This window comes from Microcaecilia unicolor, chromosome 10 (assembly GCF_901765095.1).
Source record: "Microcaecilia unicolor chromosome 10, aMicUni1.1, whole genome shotgun sequence".
Classification (NCBI taxonomy): Eukaryota; Metazoa; Chordata; class Amphibia; order Gymnophiona; family Siphonopidae; genus Microcaecilia; species Microcaecilia unicolor.
The window spans coordinates 5,638,049-5,662,951 of NC_044040.1; the positions used below are offsets into that span (position 1 = coordinate 5,638,049).

General features: G+C 46.6%; 1 protein-coding gene across 2 annotated transcripts in view; it reads left to right on the top strand.

The window, feature by feature from the left end:
- Positions 1-19,400, top strand: part of FRMD4A (FERM domain containing 4A) — a 362,260-nt gene extending 342,860 nt beyond the window's left edge. Inside the window, exons 21-23 of one of the 2 annotated variants that reach the window (XM_030216141.1) lie at positions 736-1,595; positions 9,964-10,060; positions 16,910-19,400. In XM_030216141.1, the coding sequence (XP_030072001.1) occupies positions 736-1,595; positions 9,964-10,060; positions 16,910-17,009 (1,057 nt within the window). In that variant the 3' untranslated portion in view covers positions 17,010-19,400. Of the gene's footprint in view, positions 1-735; positions 1,596-9,963; positions 10,061-14,097; positions 14,168-16,909 lie in introns of those variants that run through there. The other variant, XM_030216142.1, reaches the window with a different exon arrangement.
- Positions 19,401-24,903: the final 5,503 nt, after the last annotated feature.

Genomic DNA, 24,903 nt, shown 5'->3' on the forward strand with positions numbered 1-24,903 from the left:
CCCCAAGCCTCTTATACGGGGCGCCTATGGACATGGGAGAGAAAGAGCATGAGTGTGCTCATGCACACACACACACACACACGTTTCTTGGCCCCTCCAGATGTTACAAAATGTTAAATGTGGCACCTGAATAAAAAGAAAAAGGTTGGACAAGTCTGCATGAATCTGGGTTGGTATTTTTTTTGTTTTTTTGAGGGGGGGGGGTTGTCAGGAGCAGAGAAGGGGTGTGGATGTGCTAATCAGCTAGCATGCTTACATTAGCACCACACTAACTGGTTAACACGTCCTTAACACCTCCTATATGTAGGAGACAGTAAATGTTTAAATTACCACATACTAATACTGACATTAGCATGTGGCCATATAATAGTCTGGAAATAGAAAGGGGCTTAGCACACGGGAAAGTCCCGCATACGGACATGCTAAGCCCGTTTCTTAGCACATGTTAGTAAAAGGGCCCTAAGAATAAGAATAATTGCACATTCGTATGGAAGATGAGACTCGATAGTGATGTTAGTCCGAGTTTGCATATACAATGTTTGAATCGCTGCTATAATCATTTTATTTATTTCTTTTTTGTATAAGATCCCAGTGAATATTTTGAGTAATTGCATATAGCCAGGCTTTCAGTTCTCCCTCTCATGGTGTTCAGTGCAGTTTTAGCAGTGTTGGAGGTCTCCTTCCACCCCTCCAGGCGCCTGTATGAACTTTCTCCTCTTCTATCTCTGCTTCCAGGTCGGTGGACAGCAGCCCCACCAGGATCAACAGCTTTGTGCAACACTTCAGACACAGAAGCTCCAGCTTAGAGTCGCAAGGCAAGCTTCTGGGGTCTGAAAACGAGACTGCGAGCCCCGACTTGTATACACCAAGGACTCGAAGCAGTAACGGCTCCGACCCCATGGATGACTGCTCGTCTTGCACCAGTCAGTCCAGCTCAGAGCACTACTACCCCACCGCCAACAACCCCCACTACTCCACGCTCGCCGAGGACTCGCCATCCAAAGCCAGAGAGCGCCAGAAGCACCGGCACAAATCCTCAAGGAACCTGGCCTCCTCCAATTCAGGGAGCATGCCCAACCTGGCCGCCAGGAACGGCACCGGGCACCACGGCGTTTACCTGCACAGCCAGAGCCAGCCCTCCTCTCAGTACAGGATCAAGGAATACCCTCTGTACATCGAAGGGAGCGCTACCCCCATGGTGGTGCGCAGCCTGGAGAACGACCAGGAAGGACACTACAGCGTGAAAGCACAATTTAAGACTTCCAATTCGTACACGGCTGGGGGCATGTACAAGGAGAACTGGCACGGGGACGATTCAGCAGAGACGGTCAGACTGACCCCTTCTCGCTCCCAGATCGTAAGGACTCCGTCTCTGGGCAGGGAGAGCCACGAGAGGAGCTCGAGCAGGACTGCCGTGTCAGACGAGCTCCGCATGTGGTATCACCGGTCCAGCTCGTCGCACAAGGAGCACAACCGGCTCTCGCAGACCAGCTCCAACTCCTCCGACAGCAGCTCCCAGTACAGCACATCTGAAAGCACCTTCGTGGCACACAGCAGGGCAACAAGGATACCCCAAGTGTGCAAAGCAACATCAGGTGAGGGCTTCACACACGACCTTCTGACTAGCAGACCTTCGTTTTCAGCATTGGGGGCTTTTATCGATCGCCAGATCTAAGTGTCCTTGCAAGAGTTGTCTGTGGAGCAGTAAAAATGTAACCCCTGGGATCAGGGTAAGGGTCCTGTGAGGATCGCGTTGTAGAGCAGATGGGCAGGAGCTCCTGGCGTGGCCTTGGATGAAAGGTGGTGGTGAAAAGCTTTATTGACTCAGAATTTACAACACAACAAACACTATGAGTGAGGACCAGGGCCTCTGCCCACAGGAGTTTCTTTCTTGGGCCTAAATTAGCCTTCTAAACTTGTCTCCTATTTTCAGCCAAACTTAGGAGCATAACGTTTCAGCTGAAAATTCATCCTAATTTAGGAGCTTAAGAGTTATGCTCATAAATTTAAACCCTGCCATTCATTTGCCTAATTTAATGCTGAAAATCGGAGCTAAGCTCATAATTTCTTTTCCCCGCCCTAAATTCACCCTTTTACCGCCCACTTTTTATGCTCCTAAATTTAAGTTTTTAGTGAAATTTTGAGAAAAGATTTATGCACTTTTCCCTAGTAAATTTTCAGAGGCCAATTTATAAGCATCTCTCTCAAAGTTAGGAGCATAAATGCTTTGAATATTGGGCCTTGTGTGTTTTTCTGACTGTATTAAAAGCTCCACTCTCCCCCCACTCAGACTACCACTCCTTCACCTTTTTGTCTTTGCCTCCAAGGGGGGGGGGGGGGGGGCGTGTGCCAGCAAGCCGCTTCCTGCGTGCCTGCTCCCACAGTCTGTCCTCTCCTGCTCCTGTCCGTGCTGGGAGTCAGAACCTGGTTGGTTGCATTAACACGATATAGCTCTAATGCAATCATGCAGGTCCTGGGTGGCACGCAAGAGCAGCGGAGGACAGACCCGGAAGCATGCCAGCACCGGGCCCGCCCCCCTCCCTCTCGGAGACCAGGCCCGGGGAATTTTGCTCCCCTCTCTTGGTGGCCCTGAAGGCCAGTGCTGGGCAGACTTCTAGGTCTGTGCCCCGATTATGGTAAGACATATCTGGATGGGCAACTGCAGTAATTGGGGAGTATTCTGCCGTCATCTGCTATGCTGCTGTGAGGAATACTGTTGGATACCCCCTGAAGCAGAATTCCAGTTGAAAGTTTCAGTTGGAGAAGGTTGTCCATCTGTCAGTGTGAGCGGGGTTGATGTTAGAACTGCTATTGGCACTTCTTCACATGGAAATTTAAGCTCAGCTAAGTGGTTTTTCATTGCATAGTATCAAATAAACGACAAGAAAAACAGCACAGTTTTATTGTGGATTTTGGAAGAACTTCTATTAACATATATGAATATTGAACTTTTGGAACAAGTGACGTCTCATTCTAGAAGGGTAACATTTTGCTTTAACCACTTCTCACTCTGACTGATGGTCCGTTTCAAACGACTTTATTAAAACACTCGATACCCTTAGTTTGTTTTATTTATATTTATTGGTCTGAGATTTGGGACTTAAAAATAACTCTACATTGGTCTCTTCAAGAGTCCAGCCAAACCTTGTTAATTCTCAACTTTCTCCCCTATGTGTGCAGGAATCATTGGCTTTGTTAGTGCCCCCCCTCCCCCTCCTCCTCCTCCCCCCCCCCCCCCCCCCCCCCCCCCCCACACTGTATTTCTTCTCTGTTCTCTTAGGGGCCGATGATCAGAAGCAAATGCGGGCATTAGAGGCCAATAGCAACATAGTAGCCCCCACGTCTGCTCCCGCCCGATGATCAGAGCTATGTGCTTGCTGGCTCTGAACGCTCATTGCATGCAAGTGCATGCAAACAAGGGTCTCCCGCATTCCTCCCTCATGATCACAAGCAGCATGCCAAACGAGGGCGCAGCTACCGCTGCAAACCCTATGTCAGCTCAGAGCTGGCATTAGGGTTTGCCAGCATGGGAGGAATGAGGGAGACCCACTGAAGAGGTTTGACTCAAATCTAAGCCTGCACCCCCCCCCCCAAACACAAGACCTCCAGGACCCCCACCCCTAAAACACAAAAACCCTGATGGTCCAGAGGGATCGCTAGCTTCCCCCTCCCACCCCCTCCCCACATTGAACAAAAACGCCCTGGTGGTCCAGTGGGACCGCTGTCTAGCTAGCCCTCCATTCCCGCGGCCTACCTCTCTGTAGGAGTAGTAAATGGAACCTCTTCGGGCGCCTTCCCTTTTGACTGCCCGGACCTGTCAGACAACATCTGTGGGAGGATTGGGCCTTGGGCCTGTGATCAGAGCTAATAGCGTGCATAAATTTGCATGCTGTTACGTTTGATCATAGAGCCGTTATAGCCCCACGCTGTTCCGGCGCTATTTTTAGAGCGCTGTTTGAAACAGCGCAGGGCTTCTGATCATCGGCCATTACTTTGCACCTGCTCTACAGCTGGTCTGCCTCCGCAAAGATGTCTTCATTCCCCTAATCCAGAGGTAGTTAACTACGGTCCTGAAGGGCCACTACTCACTCCGTTCTTCTAGATTTCCACAGTGAATATGCATGAGATTGATTTGCATGTGCTGCCTCCATTGTTTGCAGCTAGATGTCATACGTGACTGGGTTGTGGCTCTAGGGGACCGTGGTACGCCTCTCCCTCTCAGTCTTTCCCTCTGTCACCCTTCCCTCCCTAGACTCATCCATCGCATTCCTCACTCCGGGCTCTTCTGCCATCTTTCCTTCTACCACCTTTCCCAGCGCTGCTGCTTCTTTCCATTTAGGGTGACTGGCACAGTACTGGCAGGAACTTTTTCTAGTAACGGTGGCATCATTGTGATGAGAGCCACGTCTTGGTGGATTTGCCTCATCATTGATTTTGGTTTTAGATTCACTTTCCAAACCAAACCTCAAGATGACTTATGTACAGGAAGGGTGTAAAGGAAAAGTCCATAGACCATTATTAAATGGACTTGGGGAAAATCCACTATTTCTGGGATATGCAGCATAAAATGTTTTGTACTTTTTGGGGATCTTGCCAGGTATTTGTGACGTGGATTGGCCACTGTTGGAAACAGGATGCTGGGCTTGATAGACCTCCGGTCTGTTCCAATATGGCAATACTTATGTACTTATATATGGCTATGCTGTACCTGAAGTAACAGGAGGGTTAGGGGGAGAATTTTTCCTATGATATCAGGCAATGCGATGTCATTAGTTTACCTTGATTTTTAGCAAGAAGATAATTTCAGCAAACCAGTGAGAGCTCATTGCCTGATACCATGGGAGAGAATGCAGTCTGAATTTCACAATCAGTAGAAAACAATGTTATCAGCTGACAGATTGAGGGTATGTGAGGCACGTAGTAGAGATGGACGTAGACTATGAATGTTCAGATCCTTTTCAGAATTTTCAGAAATTGTGGTGATTTTTCAGACCTTTTTGGCTACATTTCACAAATGTTTGCTAAAAATATTTTAAGAACACAAGAATAGCTGTACTGGGTCAGCCCAGTATCCTGTTTCCAACAGTGGCCAAACCAGGTCACCAAGTACCTGGCAGAAACCCAAATAGAGGCAACATTCCAGAACCCCAAAAGGGTAACAAGATTCCAGAATCCCAAATACTACTAGACTTGCGCAGCGCTGTACACTTGAACATGAAGAGACAGTCCCTGCTCGACAGAGCTTACTATCTAATTAGGACAGACAAGAGATAAGGGAATATTAAAGTCAGGATGATAAAATAAGGGTTCTGAACAAGTAAACAAGGGTTAGGAGTTAAAAGCAGCATCAAAAAGGTGGGTTTTTAGCTTAGATTTGAAGACGGCCAGAGATGGAGCTTGACGTACCGGCTCAGGAAGTTTATTCCAGGCATATGATGCAGCAAGATAAAAGGAACGGAGTCTGGAGTTAGCAGTGAAGGAGAAGGGTGCAGATAAGAGAGATTTATCCAGTGAACGGAGTTCCCGGGGAGGAATGTAGGGCAGGGGCGTATCTGGACTCCGGCGGTAGGGGGGGCCAGAGCCAGAGGGAGGGGGCACATTTTAGCCCCCCCTCCCCGCCATTGCCGGACACCCCCCTCCCTTCCCGCTACCAACCCTCCTTCCCTGCCATCGCTTACTTTTGCTGGCGGGGGACCCCAACCCCCGCCAGCCGAGATCCGCTTCCTCCTCCGAGTCCTACCTTTAAAAATATTTCTTCAGCTGGCGGGGGACTCCAACCCCCACCAGCCAACCCGAGATCTTCTTTAACTTTCTTCTATCTTCGTCCTCCGCGTGGCCGGCGACGTGTTGCTGCTGTTGTGCAAAGCTGAAATCCAGTTTCGGAGTCTGACTGACGTCGTAACGTCCCCCGCCAGCAAAAGTAAGTGACGGAGGGGAGGGTTGACGGCGGTAGGGGGGCCAGGGCGAAATCTGCGGGGGCCCAGGCCCCTGTGGCCCCAAGCAGATACGCCCCTGATGTAGGGAGAGATGAGAGTGGAGATGTACTGAGGAGCTGCAGAGTGAATGAACTTATAGGTCAATAAGAGGAGTTTGAACTGTATCTGGAAATGGATAGGAAGTCAGTGAAGTGACTTGAGGAGAGGGCTAATATGAGCATAACGACACTGGCGGAATATTAGTCATGCAGCAGAATTTTGAACAGATTGAAGAGGAGAGAGATGGCTAAGTGGGAGACCTGTGAGAAGCAAGTTGCAATAGTCTAAGCGAGAGGTGATAAGAGTGTGGATGAGGGTTCTGGTAGTGTGCTCAGAATTCTAAGTGTACTTATCTGAGTATTTTGTTGGCTCAGGAGATCATTTTCCAACATGACCCACATTTCGCTTTACACTATTTCAAGGAACATTCCTGTCGTTTAGCCTAACTCTCTCCTGAGTGGGAGAGTAAATCTTAATTACATAAAAGTTTAGTGGCCTCTAACTATCATTGCTGAGGTCTTTAAATGATATTCGAAGGATTTTTGAAAGGGTCATTTGATTTGGTGGATTAGGGATGTTGCTACACTTTGGGGTCCTTTTACTAAGCCGCGTAAGCATCTACACGCACCCAACGCACGCCAAAATGGAGTTACTGCCTGACTACCACGTGGCTCTTGCGCTAATTTCATTTTTGGCGTGCGTCCAATACACGCATCTGAAAACTATTTTCGGACATGCGTAACGGACACGCACCAAGTGGCATTTGGTGCGCGGTCATTACCACCCGGTTACCACGTGACTTTTTACCGCTAGGTCAATGGCTGACAATAAGGTCTCAGACCCAAAATGGACGCGTGGCAATTTTGATTTTGCTGCATGTGCATTTTCGGCAAAAATTTTAAAAAGGCTTTTTTTTACAGGCGCACTAAAGAATGGATCAGCGCACACCCAAAACCCGTGCCTACACTACCGCAAGCCATTTTTCAGCGTGCCTTTCTAAAAGGACCCCATTATGTGGTATTTAAGATGTGTTAATGAACTGAATGCACATCCCTAGAACCCCAAGCATCTCATCCAGACTGGCACACAGCAGTATAAGAATAACCTGAGGAGAGGGAGTTTTTTTTGGGGGTGGGGGGGGGGAGGAGTTGCAACGGTTCCCTGGGACTGCTGGGAGAGTATAGACCCTGGGTTCATGTGTTATCAGAATGGCTTTAGCTGAGAAAGTCATCAGATTGGAATTTCTGCTCAGGTCCTTTTTTTAGAAACTTATCAGAGCCCTGAATCCAGAGAGGAAGCAAAAGACTTAGATCATTTGTGCTGGTAAGAGCTTAGACAAGGACCAGACTTACATGTACCAACTGTAAAAGAATAAAACGCCAGGCTATCTGAGACATAGATATGAAACCCTAAGGGACTTGACTATTAAAACAGAACACAGGACTCATAAATTAAGTCACCGATTCACCAGGCTTCCCTTAGTCAAGAAAAAGGACCATTTGATCTTGAGCCCTTTCGTGAGATGGAGGGAAGTTCTCTTGAAGAAATACCAGTCTCTTCATATCTGCAGGACACAGGAGCACAGAATGAGCCAGGCTGAGTCAGTCCCAGTATCCTGTCTCTGACAATGACCAGTCTGAGTCAGACGTACTGGGCAGATCCCAGAAGTACACAATTCTGAACCAGGTTTGCAGTCGGAATCTCCTTTGTATGTCCTACCCCAGAGGATAGCTGTTTTCTCCAAGTTAAATTTTAACTTATTCTACAACATCATTCATTATTATGTACCATACAATTAGATAGGGGTGCAGGAGTTAGCCTAATGCAATGTTTCCCAAGTTGGTCCTGGTGTACAGTGGCGTTCCTAGGGTGGCTGACACCCGGGGCGGATCGCCGATGCGCCCCCCCCCCCCCCGCCGAAAGGACACCCCCCCCAGGTGCTGCTGGGGGGGGGGGGGGTGCTGCGCGCGTGTCGGCTGCGGTCATTCCATGCTCCCTCTGCCCCGGAACAGGAAGTAACCTGTTCCGGGGCAGAGGGAGCACGGAATGAGCGGAGCCAACAGGCGCGTGGCACCCCCCCCCCAGCGGCGTGCACCTGGGGCGGACCGCCCCCCCCCCCTTGGTACGCCACTGCTGGTGTACCTCCCCTCCCTTGCCAGTCAGGTTTTCAGGATATCCACAATGAATATGCATGAGATTGATTTGCATGCACTGCCTCCATTGTATGCAAATCTGTTTCATGCATATTCATTGTGGATATCCTGAAAACCTGACTGGCAAGGGGGGGGGTACTCCAGGACCAACTTGGTTAGAACAGCAGGCTGTGAGCTAAAGAGACTAGGGTTCAAATCTCACTGAGTCCTTGGCAAGTCACCTAAATCTCCAAATTTAGATGGTGAGCCCTCTGGGGAACATAACTCACCTTGAACTAGCATTGGACAGGCGTGAGGTAAATACTAAAATGAAGAGTATACTCCAAAGAAGTGATTGGACCAGGTAACTGAAAATGGTCTGCATGTGACACCTTGTGCTCCTGAGTAAAGGGCTTCTAAACCTCAAACCAAGATGTTCAACAGAATTGATGAAAATGGTGATTCCTGCCAGACTCCACATTCTCTGGAATGGTAGGAGGGTGGTTGTATTCCAGTATTTCCCATGCAGGCTTTGTGTGTTTTCTAAGCGAGTACGAGGGAAAGCATCACGTCAGGAAGGGAGAAAAGTTTTAACTAGGCCATAACAGTTAGTCCCCGGGTCAGCTTTGTGTATATTTATATCTGACTCATCATCCCATATTCAGAAAATTCTGTGACGTGGAGGAGCTGAAAACGAGGGGAGCCCAGTTCAAATCCCACTCATGCTCCCAGTGTCCTCGGGCAAGTCGCTTAGGGCCCTGTTTACTAAGCCAGATCATAGGTGCGTTAGCGTTTTTAACGCGCGTTAACCGTGTATGCGCCTCCAATCTCCCTATAGGTGCCTACACAGCGCACGCGCTAATTGTAGACGTGTTAAAAACGCTAACGCGCCTTAGTAAACAGGGCCTTAACCTTCCTTCACCTCAGGTACAAAGTTTGTAAGCCCCCCAGGGACAGGACAATACCTAGTGTACCTGACTGTGCAGCACTCCAGTAGCTTTTGGCTTGCAGGCGATTTACCTCCTAGTATCATCCATTATCCTTTCCTGTAATGTTTTTGATCTCCTGTATTATACCAGTGGTCTCTAATTGTTCTCTTACCTCACACTAACAATATCGGCTTTTGTCTCACCTAGAATGTAAACTGGTCTGGACCCTGGAAAAGGGGTATTATTGATTTGCTTTGCTTTAAGAAAACAGAGTGTATGATAGGTTTTTTATTTTCTTTTACTGTGTATATTTGATTTGATTTAAATATTTCTTTATTTTGTTAGCCACACTGAACTCAAGTATGTTCGGGGTATAAATGTCAAAATAAATAAATAAAACTGATCCATTTTCCTGGGCTCCTTAACTTTCTGTGCTTCCAGTCTAGCTGTATTTATTTAATTTATTTGTTGCATCTGTAGCCCACATTTTCCCACCTATTTGCAGGCTCAATGTGGCTTACATTGATCCGTCATTGCGATCGCCATTCCAGAATGAAAGATACAAGTGGTATTACATAAAGAACTTAAGTGATATAGTAGAATTAAGCAAACAGGTATAAAGAGATCAAATTTGGAATAATAGATACAGTGGTAATGCGTTACAGTTCATGTAATACGTTAAAGTTCAGAAAATGGGTCTTTGGAACACTCTCCCCTCTTTGCTGCTAAAATGCCTGATTTAAATGGGAAAGGTGATGTTTTTCTTTCAAATGAGGAGTCTGCATTTGTTAGTGGAATACTTGGAGGAAGGGGGAATCTGTTAATCACAGCTCCTGGCATCCATCTGACCTGCTGAGCAGACATTGCTGAAATTCCTTGACCTTCTTAACCAGCCTTTGACTTTTCCTTCTTTTGTTTGCTTCCTAGCTGCCTTACCTCACGGTCAGAGAAACTCAACTCCTTCCAGTGAACTAGGAGCCACACCACCCAGCAGCCCCCACCACATCCTCGCCTGGCAGACAGGGTGAGTTACAGAAAGCGAGCCCTGCTGGTAGAAAGAGCAGCAAAGCAGCTGTGAGCGATTGCTTTATACTGGACTAACTTAATACATTTCAGACTGGCTTTGAAGAGCTCTGTCCCTTTCCTCAGAGCAACGTTCATTTTCTGTGTATCCAAAGCAACAAACGTAGCTAGCACATGACTATAGTAAGGAAGAATTAGAAGTCGCCTAATGGCTAGTGCAGCGGCTGGGGAACAGGGTTCGATTCCCACTGCGGCTCCTTGCGGCTCTGCACAAGTCACTTAACTTATTTAATAAAATAAATGCCTGTATATGATATGCAAACCACTTTGATTGTAACCACAGAAAGGTGGTATATCCTCTAGCATACAAAGGGTGGAGCGGTGGGGGCAGTCTGCCCTGGGTGCAGGCAGCAAGGGGGTACGCGGTTCTCGGCTCTGCCGGTCCCCAGCTTCCTGTTGCAGGGCAGGTGACCGGCAAAGCTGAGAAACGCTCGACTGCTCAGCACACCCAGTTGTTCGGAGGAGGGAGGGCAGCCTCTTCTCTACTGCGGCTGCCTCTGAGGAAACAGGAAATGACATCAGAGAGGCGGGCCACAGTAAAGAGAAGAGGCAGATGCCAACAGCAGGGCACCGTATGGGAATCGCTGCCGCCTTTTAAAAAATGTAAAAAGGTAAACGGGGTGGAGGAAGGAAGAGGGTGATGCCACTCCCAGAAGAGTGTCGCCTGAGGCCCCCACCTCAGGTGGCCCAATAGTCGGATCGCCCCTGAGCACGTGGACATCCATTTTGTCTTTTTTGAGACGTACTTATGCTTCGAAAATGAGCACCTTAGTATTTTATAAAATGGATATGTATATCGCAACCCTGCTTATGCTGTTCTCAGACTTCTCCCCTGAACACACCTACTGTAAAATCACTTACAAGTCCGCCCCCCTCCCCCCCAATTACACACTTTTCCATGTGAGGGAATTTTATAAGAGGTCTTGATGTGTGTATAGGTGTGAAAAAAGCCTTTATGGTTCAATAATTTTTATTGATGAACAGCATAGCAACACAATTGACAACGTGAGTATATCCATTTTCGTCTACTTTCACTTTATACACTTCAGTAATTCTCAGCTACTGTAACACCAAAAAATTTTTTATATTTTCCCCCCTCCCACCCCCCTCTCCACAACTTCTAACATATATTAATGGTTCCTTATCTGATCACTATGAACAGTAACCGCTCTATCCAATTGACTAGTGGGACCAATTTGTCAAGTACATGCCTTTTCATCAGTTAAGAATCACATCTCTATACTCTAATCAACAAAATGAAAATACATTTTCGCATAATCTAGCGACCCCCAACTCCAGGTGGGTCACTCCCATAGTCCATATGCTTTCCAGTGTCGGGGAAAAAAAAAAGCCTTTATAAAGCTACTCCAAAATACATTAGCAAAACATGCAAATTTTCCAAATCTAAAAACAAAGTCGACAATCTTAGCTCCATCGGAGAGCAGTCAATGCTTACAATGAGTTGACTTATCATTGCCGTTGTAGACGCAGCTCTCCATCCTGCAGTATTTGGACAATCTCATGATGTCCTGGATCTGAAGCATTTGCTATGAGTGAACTTACTAAGTTTAGATTGCCAGATACTTTTAAAACCAATAAGAGGAAATATTTTTTCACTCAACGAATAGTTAAGCTCTGGAACTTGTTGCCAGAGGATGTGGTAACTGTGGTTGGTGACGGCATATCTGGATTTTAAAAACGTTTGGACAAGTTCCTGGAGGAAAAATCCATAGTCTGCTATTAGGATAGTCATGGGGAAGCCACTGCTTGTCCCTGGGATCAGTAGCATGAATCTTGCTACTCCTTTGGGTTTCTGCCAGGTACTTGTGACCAATATTGGCCACCACGGTTGGAAGCAGATTACTGGGCTGGACGGACCATTGGTCTGACCCAGTATGGCTACTCTTACGTTCTTAGAAACTAGAGAATGGACAGTATTTTGCTGTCCTGTTGTATAAAGTGTGGCCCACTGGGGTGCAAGTAGCATCAAATGGCTTTGATTCTTTCTGTTGTCCAGGGCCACATTTGATGGTATTTCAAGGGAGCTTAAGCATGTTTGAGCTTGTTGTGTTGTGGGGGTCGTTTTCACCAAGGAATTTTATTTCAGATAGAGAAAAACATTCACAGAAAAATTGTGTAAGTGAAAACAAGAGCTCCAGGAATTTTGTTTAAAAGTGCAAAATGTAAGAATTGGGAGAAAAGTGAGGCCCGACCAGTGGCAGGTAGTGAGGCCTGTAGTGTAGATGTCGTGTGTTTGATTCCTGGCTCAGGTCTGCTCCCAGGTTGGGGTGAAGAAGGGGGGGAGCACAGTATGAGTCTCAGCCATTATTAGCTGAATTTTAGAAGAAACCTTGAATTTTGGCCCCTGGGTAAGGACTCTGTAGCTAGACAAGAAATGGTCTACGTTGGCCTAGAATTTAAATCTGGTCTTACATTGTTGTCCAAATTCACAAGTACATAAGAACTGGGACAGACCGAAAGTCCATCAAGCCCAGTATCTTGTATCCACCAGTGGGCAATGCAGGTCACAAGTACCTGGCAGGATCCCAAAAGTGTAAAACAGATCTTATGCTACTTATCCCAGGAATAAGCAGTGGATTTGTCTATGTCCATATGAATAATGGCTTATGAACTTTTATTCCAGTAATATGTCCAAACCTTTTTTTTAAACCTTGCTATGCTAGCAACTTTTATCACATTCTCTGGTAACAAATTCCAACGTTTAATTACACGTTGAGTGAAGAAATATTTTTCTCTGATTTGTTTTAAAATTGTGTGCCACCCTAGTCCTTGTACATTTGGAAAGAGTAAACATGCAATCCACATCTACCTGCTCCACTTCACTCAGTATTTTATAGACCTCTATCATGTCTCCTCTCTGCCATCTCTTCTCCAAGCTCGTAGCCGCTTTTGCCGGTACCACCAGTTCTTCAAAATGGCCGCTGAGATTTCAAGCAGCTATCTCATGAGGCTGCCGCAGGAAGTATTGGCCATTTTGAAGAAACCATGGTACAGGAAAGGGGGGGGGGGGGGTCCTGCCCTAAGAGGTACTCCCAGTGCGTCTCTGCAGCTCCTCCTACGCAGGACTGGTAATTGCGGGGGTGGGGGGACTGGAAAAAAATGATTGCTATCTGTGTACAGGGCGGAGGGGGGAGCTGTAAGGTGGGTGCAGGGGGGGCTGGAAAAAATAAATATGGGTGGCACTGTACAGGGAGATGGGGCTGTAAGATGGTTGAAGTGCAGGTGTGGGAAGGAGGGAGGGCTGGAAAGAATAGATACGGATGGTATCTGTATAAGGAGTGGGGGTTTGTAAAATGGATGAAGTGTGTGTGCAGGGAGAGGGGCCTGGGAACAAAGGTGGATGGCTGTGGGTGGAAAAATATTGTTTAAAGAAAGTTGCAGAATTTCACATTCTTTTTGAGCAGAATTTTGAATTTCTTGGCTTGGAATTCCAGCAGGAGTAATTGTTCCTTGATAATCTTGAAACAGCATAAAGCGTTCTGGTCCTGTCCCTCCCCTTTTCCACTTTAAAAAAAGCTGAAAATCAACAGGATGTTTGCATGAGATATTATTTAATTAGAGAAGCTCAACAGGGTTAATAAAATCTCTGACAATTGCAAGAATATAAATCCTTTCTCCACTCGACTTAATTCTCATCTCTGTCATCAGAACTGCTTATGATATAGCAAAACTGTGGGTAGATGTCTGTGTTTTGTACATGAGTTTCTGTAAATATATGGGTACCACATGGCAGTAGTTACTCCTCCGTGCCCTGCAAGTGAAAGGGGTGGGGTCAGGCTGTGGATGGACCATTTTCAAATCACCTGTTCCGAGCAGCACGCATGTTTGAACTTTTGCACGTCATGTGTGTTGTGTTACTAACTCCTTTTGTCTTTGGTTTCCTCTCTGCACTAATGACCTCGTCACTTCTCTTTAACTTTATCTTTCTTCTTCCTTCCTTTGCTTTCCGACGTTCAGAGAAGCAACAGAAGACTCAGCCAATATGGATGAGTCTGAGTCTTCAACTCACCAAAGTGCTCATGACTAGAGGTACAGTAAGGGGTTGGGTCTGCTCTGCTTCCTTCTGTCTGGTGTGTGTCTGTGGGAAGATGTAGTGATGTGCTGGAGGGGACTCTTGGGGCTTCTCAGAATCCCCCTGCTGAATAGGATCTGGTCCCACCCTGAATGGAGCTGTCAAGGTGTTGGGCACCCTGGGGATCCTTCAGTTATCTTGTAGGGGTCTGAGATGTTTGATGATTAAACTCTAACAGTTATGATTACTGCAACAGCAATCCTATAAGAACACATAATCGGACGTCTTGGGAGTAATTTTACCAGTTTGCCACAACTTAGGTATCAAATTAACCACTTAAACTTTGGCACTCAGAAGTTGATGGTAATTTAGGGGGTCTTTTACAAAGGCATGCTAACATTTTTAGCGCGCGCTAAATGCTAGAGACGCCTGTAGGGATATATGGGCGTCTAGCGGTTAACCCGCTGTAAAAACACTAGCGCGCCTTTGTTAAAAGGACCTCTGAGTGCTGAAAGGGGGGGGGGGAATTGCAGTTAGACGCCTATATGCACTTAGCACTGGTTGTCTGAGTGTTCTAGCGTATAAATGCAAAGGGGGCGTTCACATGGGTAGGGTGGGGTGTTCGGACTACTTGAGCGCTTTATTGAATGCTGAGTTTAGTTGGGAGGCGGGGCTAGTGGTTGGGAGGTGGGGCTAGTGCTGGGCAGACTTCTACGGTCTGTGCCCTGAAAATGGCAGATACAAATCAAGGTCAGGTCTACATATAAAGTAGCACATATGAGTTTATCTTGTTGGGCAGACTGGATGGACCGTACAGGTCTTTCTGCCGTCATCTACTATGTTACTATGTTTAGTGCTTCCATTTACAACTACCATACAGCAGATGCAAGAGGTGGCCCTCTGAATTTAGGCCACCTCTTAGCTGACTTACTCTAGTATTCTATAACGCATTAGGCACACAAATTTGTGTTATAAAATCCTACGTTTAGTACCTAACTTTTAGCACCCTTTATAGAACTCCCCCCACCCCCCCGCCCCCAATACTTTTAAATATCTTTGTTTCAACAAGGACAATTTCCAAAAATATTTATTCAGGTAAAAGTTGAAAACTGCCCACCTTCCTTGTGATTTAACCCCCCCCCCCCCCCCCCCCCCCCACACACACACACCCCAAAAGGTGCTGTCCTAGGCCATTACCTAGTCTAGCTAAAGCTGGCCCTGGACTACACAGGAAGATAGAGAAGACAGATGGCGTGATTCTGTAAAGTGGGTGCCAACGTTTAGTTACCAAATTCGGGTGTAATGCGCTTATGTGAGTACAGGCACACGTTACTGGCAACCGCCCATCTCCGCATTATCCTGTAACTGTGCCTGCCGTTATCTCTCCTCACACCAGTACTGCCACACGTTACTGACTCTAGCTTTAGCCATTGGCCTAGAATTTTCTGTAGATGTAATGACGAGAAAAATTAAATTTTCCTCCTTGATGGAGAGTCCGGCATCTTCCTGCTGCTTCTTTGGGTTTCCAGCTCAGTTGGAACTGGTGTCTACTGGGCTCTGGGGCCATAAACCCTCAAGGTTCTTTCTTATTTAACCTCCTTCCATGATAAGTCCTTAACCAGAGTCCATGGACCATAGTTCCTTCTGGAAGTCAGTCCGCATGCATCATGAAATTGGCTACCTGCTGTGCCTACTGAGTGATGCCAACACTCCATTCCCAAAAAAGGACTGCGAAGGCTCCTTCGTCAACCTCAGCACCAGAAGCCAGGCCCAGAAATGGCACTGCACAGGCTCTGCCCTGGGCCAGCCCCATTTTGTCCTTGACAGGACATTGTATGTGTCTTCTTTCAGCACTGTAGGATGGTTGGCCATGTTCTAATGGCAACAGGAGTTTCTAAACGGCAAGAAACGAGATTCTGAGCTTATTCTTTCTATAAACTCACACACATCCCCCATCGTTCCATGAGTGTTAACAGTTTAATTACTGCTTTGGGGGTTTCCTCTCTGACTAGAAGGTGAATAAAAACAGACAACTTGTTTATTGAAAATTCATCTATAATACAGTTACAGCCATGGCATTATGATATACATATTAACTTCCATTTGGTTATAAATAAGCAAAACCTCCGCAATAACTTTCCTTCAAACTGATTCACCCCATTATTCCACCCTCCCTCCCTCCCCACCCTTTCTCACATCCTCAAGATTGGCCGATTTAGAAGAGTGTTTTGCAGTCACATAAACTCAAGAAGGGATTCCGAATACCAGTGAATGTATTAATTGCTTTCTGCCCTGCCTGAGACGCAGAAAGCTTTTCCATTCTCAATAGATCATGCATGAGAGACTGTTGCAGGTTCTGGATGTAGCCATTGGATTATAATACATTTTTGGCTATCAAATAGGCCTTAACAGAGAAATAATTTGTGATCGCTAACTTGTAGCTTAATATCGTCCGCATTATCCAAGAGACACATTTCCAGAATTTGCCACCGTCAGTTCTCTTATCCTTACAAGTCGAGAAAAGAACATTCTTCATCAGGCCTTCTGCAGACGTTATTCCTAGTGGTGGCCATGTCCGTACACTACAACAGCTTACCTCCAGTGGGTTTTGTCCGTCTCATGTAGATGGCTTCCTTGAGTCAGCAGCTTGTATCTAACAAGGTGTTTATTCTGAGAATTTTTCCGAGTAATTGCAGAGTTTAGGCCCCAGTACTGTAGCGGTCAGACTGACCTGTTTTGTTTTTTTGCCTTTTCTAGGAAATATGAAAGCTGTTACCTGGATTCTCCTCTCTATCCAGATCTAGCAGATGTCCAGTGGTACGGGCAGGAAAAGACCAAGCCTGGGACTCTAGTGTGACCCCTGGACCTCAGCCTGACCACATCAATGCCATTCAAAGATCACCTCACTGCCTCTCATTTGCCTTACCCCGAAACACTGTCACCCCACACCAGCATCAGCTGCAGGTTCATCGTTCCGAGATGCAAGAAGATATTCCTGGACCCAGTGTGTCCATGCCTACAAGCAGGAATGGACAACGAGACATACCAAGAACTGTGTCAGTCTTAACCTCGTCAGCACTTCCTGTCAGCAAGGGAAAAGGAGCAGCCAAGATGGAAGTGGCTCCCCCTGGCGTGTGAAAATGTGAAAGCCCCCCCCAAAAAAACCGAGATGTGGACCAGCTGCGCGAGACACCTTGTCATGGCATTCATTCCTGGCTTCTGAGGTGTTTTGGAAGGGAGGGGAAGGGATTGTGTAATTAAAAAAAAAAAAAATACAAAGCTGTTATTTCAGATCTATGCCAGATGATCACAATCAGTTTTATGCTACCAAAGATCTAAAAAATGAACCAACCAACCGACCAGGAAGATAAACATTCCTGCAGCTGCGTAGTGAAAAGCATCCTTTCTGAACTGAGCTTACGACCTGGTGCTGCTGTTTTGGTATTTTTTTTTTTTTTGGAGGGGGGAGGGGGGCTCTTTCGTCTTCTTTTTTTAAACCTTAGATTTCCTGAAATTGATTCGGTATGGTGATAAGGAGCCTGGAGCAATGATGGCTCTAGAATTGTGAATAAAGGGACAGATTAGATTTTTATGGTGACGGCAGAAACAGTGAACGTGTCTGTGGCCAAGACAAGCCAAACGCCAGTACACCCGACTCTGTATTTATTTTTAATTCTTTGTGGTCAATTAACAAAAAACAAAAAAAAAAATGCCAAAAGCCCTCTGCTTAATGGACACAGCCAGTACAAGATCTCGTATTTATTCACCAAGCGTTTACATGAATTGAAGGAAAAGCACATCATTGGGCTGTTGAAGTTAAAACTGTCACAGGATCTCACTTTATAGCACTTGTGTAGCGATTGCGTCAGGGGCTCAGCCTGTTCTCAGAGCAGAAGAAAACACACAAAAAGACACTGTAATGGTGTGTCTGCTAACTAACAAACTAAACAACGCATCACTCTACTGGGAAGGAGGGGGACCAAGTGCCATTTGTGTTTTGAAGTGAACCGAACTTAGCAATCAGTACTACAAGAAGGATGGATTAGCGTTTGAAGCAGCACCGTTTCCAAGAGGGACAGGTTTGGGAAGCCTTCGGGCTTTGAAAACCTCAAATTCCTTTTCTGACCAGTGAAGCAGAGAAATTTTTGCTGCCTTCATTGCTGGGGGAAAGGTGTCCTGTTTCTGTGTGTGTGGCGGGTGGGTTTCCTGTTTGAACAGCCACGTTTGGGGGGGGGGGGGGGTAGGGGGAATTTCTTTCTGAAAAGCAAAACGGAAGTTCACGAGTAAAGGAGATGAAAAATGCATGTGTGTGGTCCAAGAATAACAATAGGCTCTGGCAGACCAGGAGAATAACATAACCCAGACCCAAACCTTTATTGTATCAAATCTTGATGACAGACGGTAAGAATCTTTCCCTGCTCAAACACACCTTAATTGTTTTTAACTTCACACAATTCCTTGACAGAAAATGTTACTTTCTAGAAACGTTTATAGCCCTTCCTTTTCCAGGAAAGAACGAAATTTAAAGTAAAACAGGTTTTACTGTTTTACTAATTCAGAAATACGCAAAGGTTAGCGAATGCCTGTCTTGCTATCGTGTGATAGAGCATAATCTCGCTATCGTAAGAAGCACTTGCCCTTCCTTTTATTTCAAATGTACTCCCCCCACCCCCGCCCCGATTGGATAAAGGGCCTGTCCAAGTTCTTAGGATACCGGGAAGAAACAGTCTTGGTCCGGTCCGTGGGTGGACGAAAATGTGTCCCACGATAAGCTGAGAGGCAGGGTCTTAAAGAAACCAATCATTTTATGCAGTTGAGTGTTGGAACAATGTTGTTAACATAATTCTAATTTGTTTTCACTCTGCATTAACTTTTAATTTGGGAAACTAGCAGGTGCTATCAAATGACCACTTACTGCTTCATTAACTAGGTATAAAGTTTTGCAAATATTAATGTCCTAGTTTTATTACCAGTTGTGGAAAATGGAATCTAGTTGAAAAATAAAAAAATGGAAATCAAAGAGTTCCTGAAGTTGCTCCTGAAACAGACTCTAGCTAGCGCATGTCCAATGATTGTACTGGATTCTGTTCGACTGTAATCGATGGAAATCGAGAATCTCTGTTTGTTTTAGAAAGAGGGGGCAGGATTTGTGCAAAGGAATTCTGCTCTTTAACTTATTCTTTTTCTATTAAGAATTTGTATAGTATCTTTACATTTTGCAAAACGGTGTTGTCAACACTTCCTTATTAAAGCATTTTCAAAATGAAATATGGTGAAGGTTGTCCAGGAAAAGCCTGTGCGTGTTCTCTTGACCTCGGGGCTGGCGGAACGTGAAAGGCAGGGTATGAATGGCAGGGGGGGCGCCGACATTTGAGGGGCGCCAGAAACTGCCAGTGCTTTGCTTCCCCACACACTACAACCCTCCCAAGTCCTACCTTGAAGGGCCCATCCTGGTGGTGCAGTGGCCTCTGCGGCTGCTCTGTCTCTGCTTTGCTCTTCTGTGCCACCGCTATGTTTTAAAAATGGCTGCTGAGGCTGCTATAGGAAGTCTCGGCAGCCATTTTGAAAACACGAGTGGAGCTAGTGACAGCGGGCAGGAAAGAGTGGGATTCTTTCCTGCCCCCAAAGAAGCCACTGGACCACCATGGCCCTTCAAGGTAGGACCAGGGAGGGCTTTAGTGTGTGGGAGGGGGGTTGTAATGTGCGGGAAGGGGCGGTGGGCAGGTTTTGGCACAGTAATAAGTCACATCACAAGGAGAAAATATAAGAAAACCAATGGACTGCCTTAGGGTCTTACAGCCCATTTAGTTATGTTTAAACAAATGAGAGATCTGCATGAAAGAAAATATTTATTTTTATTACGTTGACTTATGAAAACCACTTGTCCCTGAAACATGCTCAAAACAGAATAATCCATTTGTACAAAAGAAATGAGGTGAAGATGTGATTCCATGTGCCCCAATGAAAGGAGAGTTTTAATTTTAATTGAATTTAATTTCACTGTGTATTCCTTCCCAAGGCAGATTACAACAACAGGATCTCCTCACTGAAATTTGGCCATGTATTACTGTATTGTGTAGAAAAAGGAGCACAAAGTACAGCCTTTATTAGTGCTGTTTCCACCAGCTAAAATAATTTTTTAAGCAGTTTTAGTGATAGTCAATGTTATTTCATGATAGTTATATCTACCTATGGGAAGCTTTCAAATAAATTAAAAAGCTGTCACATAAGTTTAAAAAAAAACCCAAAAACCTGTTTTCCACCTTTTAAGGCACTGGGCTGAAAAAGGGGGTGGGGTGGGAGAAGAAAGGACGTGCTGGATATGGGGGAGGGGCACCAACTGATAGTTTGCACTACCTCCATTCTTTGCAAATTATCTCATGCATATTCATTGTAGAGATCCTGAAGACTTAATTGCCCTACAAAATATGTAACAGTAACATAGTAGATGATGGCAGAAAAAGACCTGCACGGTCCATCCAGTCTGCCCAACAAGATAACTCATATTTGCTGCTTTTTGTGTATACCCTACTTTGATTTGTACCTGTGCTCTTCAGGGCACAGACCGTATAAGTCTGCCCAGCACTATCCCCGCCTCCCAACCAGGGGGTGCGGTGGGAGAAGAAAGGGCATGCTGGATATGGGGGAGGGGCACCAACTGATAGTTTGCACTACCTCCATTCTTTGCAAATTATCTCATGCATATTCATTGTAGAGATCCTGAAGACTTAATTGCCCTACAAAATATGTACTTGTACGTAATATGCAAACCACAGAAAGGCAGTGAGAGGAGTGAAAAGGAACCAAAGAAAGCAAGAAGCTACTTGATAAGATGACTTGCTATAAACATGGACTTCAGTCTATCAGGCCATGCAACACATTCTGGCCACTTTAGCCTCTGCTAACTAGTTCTATAGCTCTCACTGTTTCAAGAGTAGCTCAAGGAAAACTTCATTCAGGTACACAGAGGACTTGCAATCTGATTTTATACCTGAGGCAATGGAGGGTTAAGTGACTTGCCAAAAATCACACAGCGCAACAGTAAGAATTCAAATGAATCTTATTAGGACTGGAATTTGAATTTAATTACTCAAAGCAAGCTTCAATGCAGGTTCATTATAACCTAAGCTGGTAGCTCAGCCAGAAGAGAGTAAAATGACTTGCTTAATGCAGTGGCGTAGCCAGACTGCCAATTTTGGGTGGGCCTTAACCCAAAGTAGGTGGGCACAAAATTTTCTCTGTACCCCCCCCCCCCCCCCCCCAGCAAAATGTAGTCACACTCAGATGCATTTGTCACACAGGGTAAAGTGCTGCTTTTCAGTGCATCCGATTTCAGACAATTTATTTAATAGCCTAATCCTTTTCAGTGAGCTTTCAGAGGCCAAAACCTCCTGCCTCAGGTCAGTATAATGTTGTTACAGTATCCTCTCCTGACCTAAGGAAGGAAGTATTGGTCTCTGAAACTTTATTAACACCTAAATTAAAAATACAATTATTTTCTTTACCTTTGTTGTATGGCCATTTACTTTTTCTCATTGTGTTGCTCCCAGTCTCTAGATTCTGCTTTCCTTTGTTTTCGCTTAACTCTTCTGCCAGGGTTTCCTGGCCATTTCTCATTTTTCTCTCCTTTTTCTTTGCTTTCTTCAATATTTTTCTGCCTCTCTCTGTGCCCAGATTTAATTCATTCTTACTATCCATTCTTTAATTTCCTTCATCTACTTATGGCTTTTCATCTTTTTCTCACCCTTGTTCTCCCCATGCCCCTTCCTCTTATTCTCCAATCTTTCACTACTCCCCCTTTCCATGCAGCAGCTCTCCTCTTTCTCTCCCCATCCTTCCAGTGTCTCCCCTCTCTCTCCCCATCCTTCCAATAGTCTCCCCTCTTTCTTTCTGCATCCTTCCATCGTGTCACCTCTTTCTCCCTACCCTTCCATCCAGCGTCTTCCCTCTTTCTTTCCCCATCCTTCTACCCATCTACCCTCTCTCCTGATCCTTCCATCTAATGTCTCTCTCCCTCCTTCTAACCAGTGTCTATCTCTCTACCCTTTTCTGTTCAGTGTCCCTTCTCTCTCCACATCCTTCCAGTCTCTCCCCTTTTTCTCTGCATCCTTCCATCTGTTTTCCCTCTTTCTCTGCCATCCTTCCATCTGTTTTCCCTCTTTCTCTCCCCATCCTTCCAGTGTCTCCCCTCTCTCTCCCCATCCTTCCAATAGTCTCCCCTCTTTCTTTCTGCATCCTTCCATCCAGTGTCACCTCTTTCTCCCTACCCTTCCATCCAGCGTCACCTCTTTCTCCCTACCCTTCCATCCAGCGTCTTCCCTCTTTCTCTCCCCATCCTTCCACCCATCTACCCTCTCTCCTGATCCTTCCATCTAATGTCTCTCTCCCTCCTTCTAACCAGTGTCTATCTCTCTACCCTTTTCTGTTCAGTGTCCCTTCTCTCTCCACATCCTTCCAGTCTCTCCCCTTTCTCTCTGCATCCTTCCATCCAGTGTCTCTCTCCCCACCCATCCGTTTTCCCTGTTTCTCTGCCATCCTTCCATCTTCTTCCATCTCTGTACCTCTATCTTCCTCCATGTTTAGTATCTCCTTTTCTCTGTGTCCCTATATTACTCTGTCCATCTTCTCCCCTCTCTTTGTCCCCAGTGCCAATATATTTCTACCCTCTCTGACCCTACCCCATCCAGCTTCTCTCCTTCTCACTCCCTCCTCTTTCCAGCATCTGGTTTGGTTGCTTGATTTCCTGCCTACCTCCCTACCTCAAGCTGTAGGTTTAATATTCCCTTTTCCTTCATCTCCTTGGTCTGGTATCTCTGTTTCCCTTCCCTCCCTCCTTGTGCTGTACCAGCAGTTCTCTCCCTTCCCTCCAGTTCTCCTCCCATGTCCAGCAGCTCTCTCCCTTCCATCCAGATCCCCTCCTCCTCTTCCTCCCACATCTAACAGCTCTCTCCCTTCCACCCAGATCCCCTCCTCCTCTTCCTTCAGCAGCTCTCTCCCTTCCATTGTCCCCTCCTTCTCTTCCTCCCATATCCAGCAGCTCTTTCCCTTCCCTCCAGTCCCTTCCTCCTCTTCCTCCCTTGTCCAGCAGCTCTCCAACCCCTTCCTCCTCTCCCTCCCATGTCCAGCAGCTCTCTCCCTTCCATCCAGTCCCCTCCTCCCCTTCCTTCAGCAGCTCTCTCCCTTCCATCGTCCCCTCCTCCTCTTCCTCCCATGTCCAGGAGCTCTCCCCCTTTCCTCCAGTCCCTTCTTCCTCTTCCTAGCTTGTCCAGCAGCTCTCCAGCCCCTTCCTCCTCTCCCTCCCATCTCCAGCAGCTCTCTCCCTTCCATTCAGTCCCCTCCTCCCCTTCCTTCAGCAGCTCTCTCCCTTCCATCGCCCCCTCCTCCTCTTCCTCCCATGTCCAGCAGCTCTCTCCCTTCCCTCTAGTCCCTTCCTCCTCTTCCTCCCTTGTCCAGCAGCTCTCTCCCTTCCCTCCCTCTTCCAGAAGCTCTCCAGCCCCTTCCTCCCACCTCCAGCAGCTCTCTTCCTTCCCAGTTCCCTCTAATCCCCTTCCTCCTACAAGTCTGACTCTGTCTCTGGCAAAAGTATCCCTTCCCCCCCAACCAACAAACCACAAATCCAGCACTTGCCGTCCAGGCCCACCCATCCAAATCCTTCATCGCTGTCGCTGCCTTTTCTCCCGCGGCTTCCGGGAGGCAGCGATCAGCGTTACCTGTCAGTGCCTGCCCTGAAATTATGCTTCTCTTCTCCCCAGGCTTCGCCCCGCTCGTTTCTTCGCTCGTCGGCAGCGCTACGCTGCGCTGCTATTCAAACACGCAGCTCCGCTCCTCTCTGCCGCATCCATCCGGCCCTACTAAACAGGAAGTGCATCAGAGGGCCGGATGGACGCGGCAGAGAGGAGCGGAGCTGCGTGTTTGAATAGCAGCGCAGCGTAGCGCTGCCGACGAGCGAAGAAACGAGCGGGGCGAAGCCTGGGGAGAAGAGAAGCATAATTTCAGGGCAGGCACTGACAGGTAACGCTGATCGCTGCCTCCCGGAAGCCGCGGGAGAAAAGGCAGCGACAGCGATGAAGGATTTGGATAGGTGGGCCTGGACGGCAAGTAGGTGGGCCTGGGCCCGTCCAGGCCCACCCGTGGCTACGCCCCTGGCTTAATGTCACAAGAAAGTGCCCTGGAAGCAGCAGGATTGGTTCTCAACCTGTAACCATTAGACCAGAAAATGCACAGAGATAAAAATTGCCTTGATCCAGGCTACTGAACTATGACAGCTCTTATTCATACAGGAGTGAGGTCTCTTCCCCCTTTCCTCTGGGGTCCTTTTGTTGTCCAGCCTGAGACAGTTTCGGTTCCTACCATCTCAAGGAGAAGAAACCTGTTACGGGTTCTCAGCAATCTTACAGCTCGGAAAATAGAAGCAACTAGGTGCAAATCCTTAAGCCACTACTACTACTAAACATTTCTAAAGCGCTACTAGGGTTACGCAGTGCTGTACAATTTAACATGGAAGGACAGTCCCTGCTCAAGGAGCTTACAATCTAAAGACAAGTGTACAGTCAACGGACAAGTGTAGAGTCCTCTCCCTATACAGCCTAACAACCTTCTAGCTACGGTCACCGCCTAAGAATAGCTTCTCCTTCTTATTGCCCCTTCCCACCCCCAGCCTTTTTAACTCATTAAACATTCTGTGTGGATGACAGAGTCCTCCTGCTGCAGAAGGGCTGGAAAGATTACAGTGCCACTCTTTCGTTATGTTG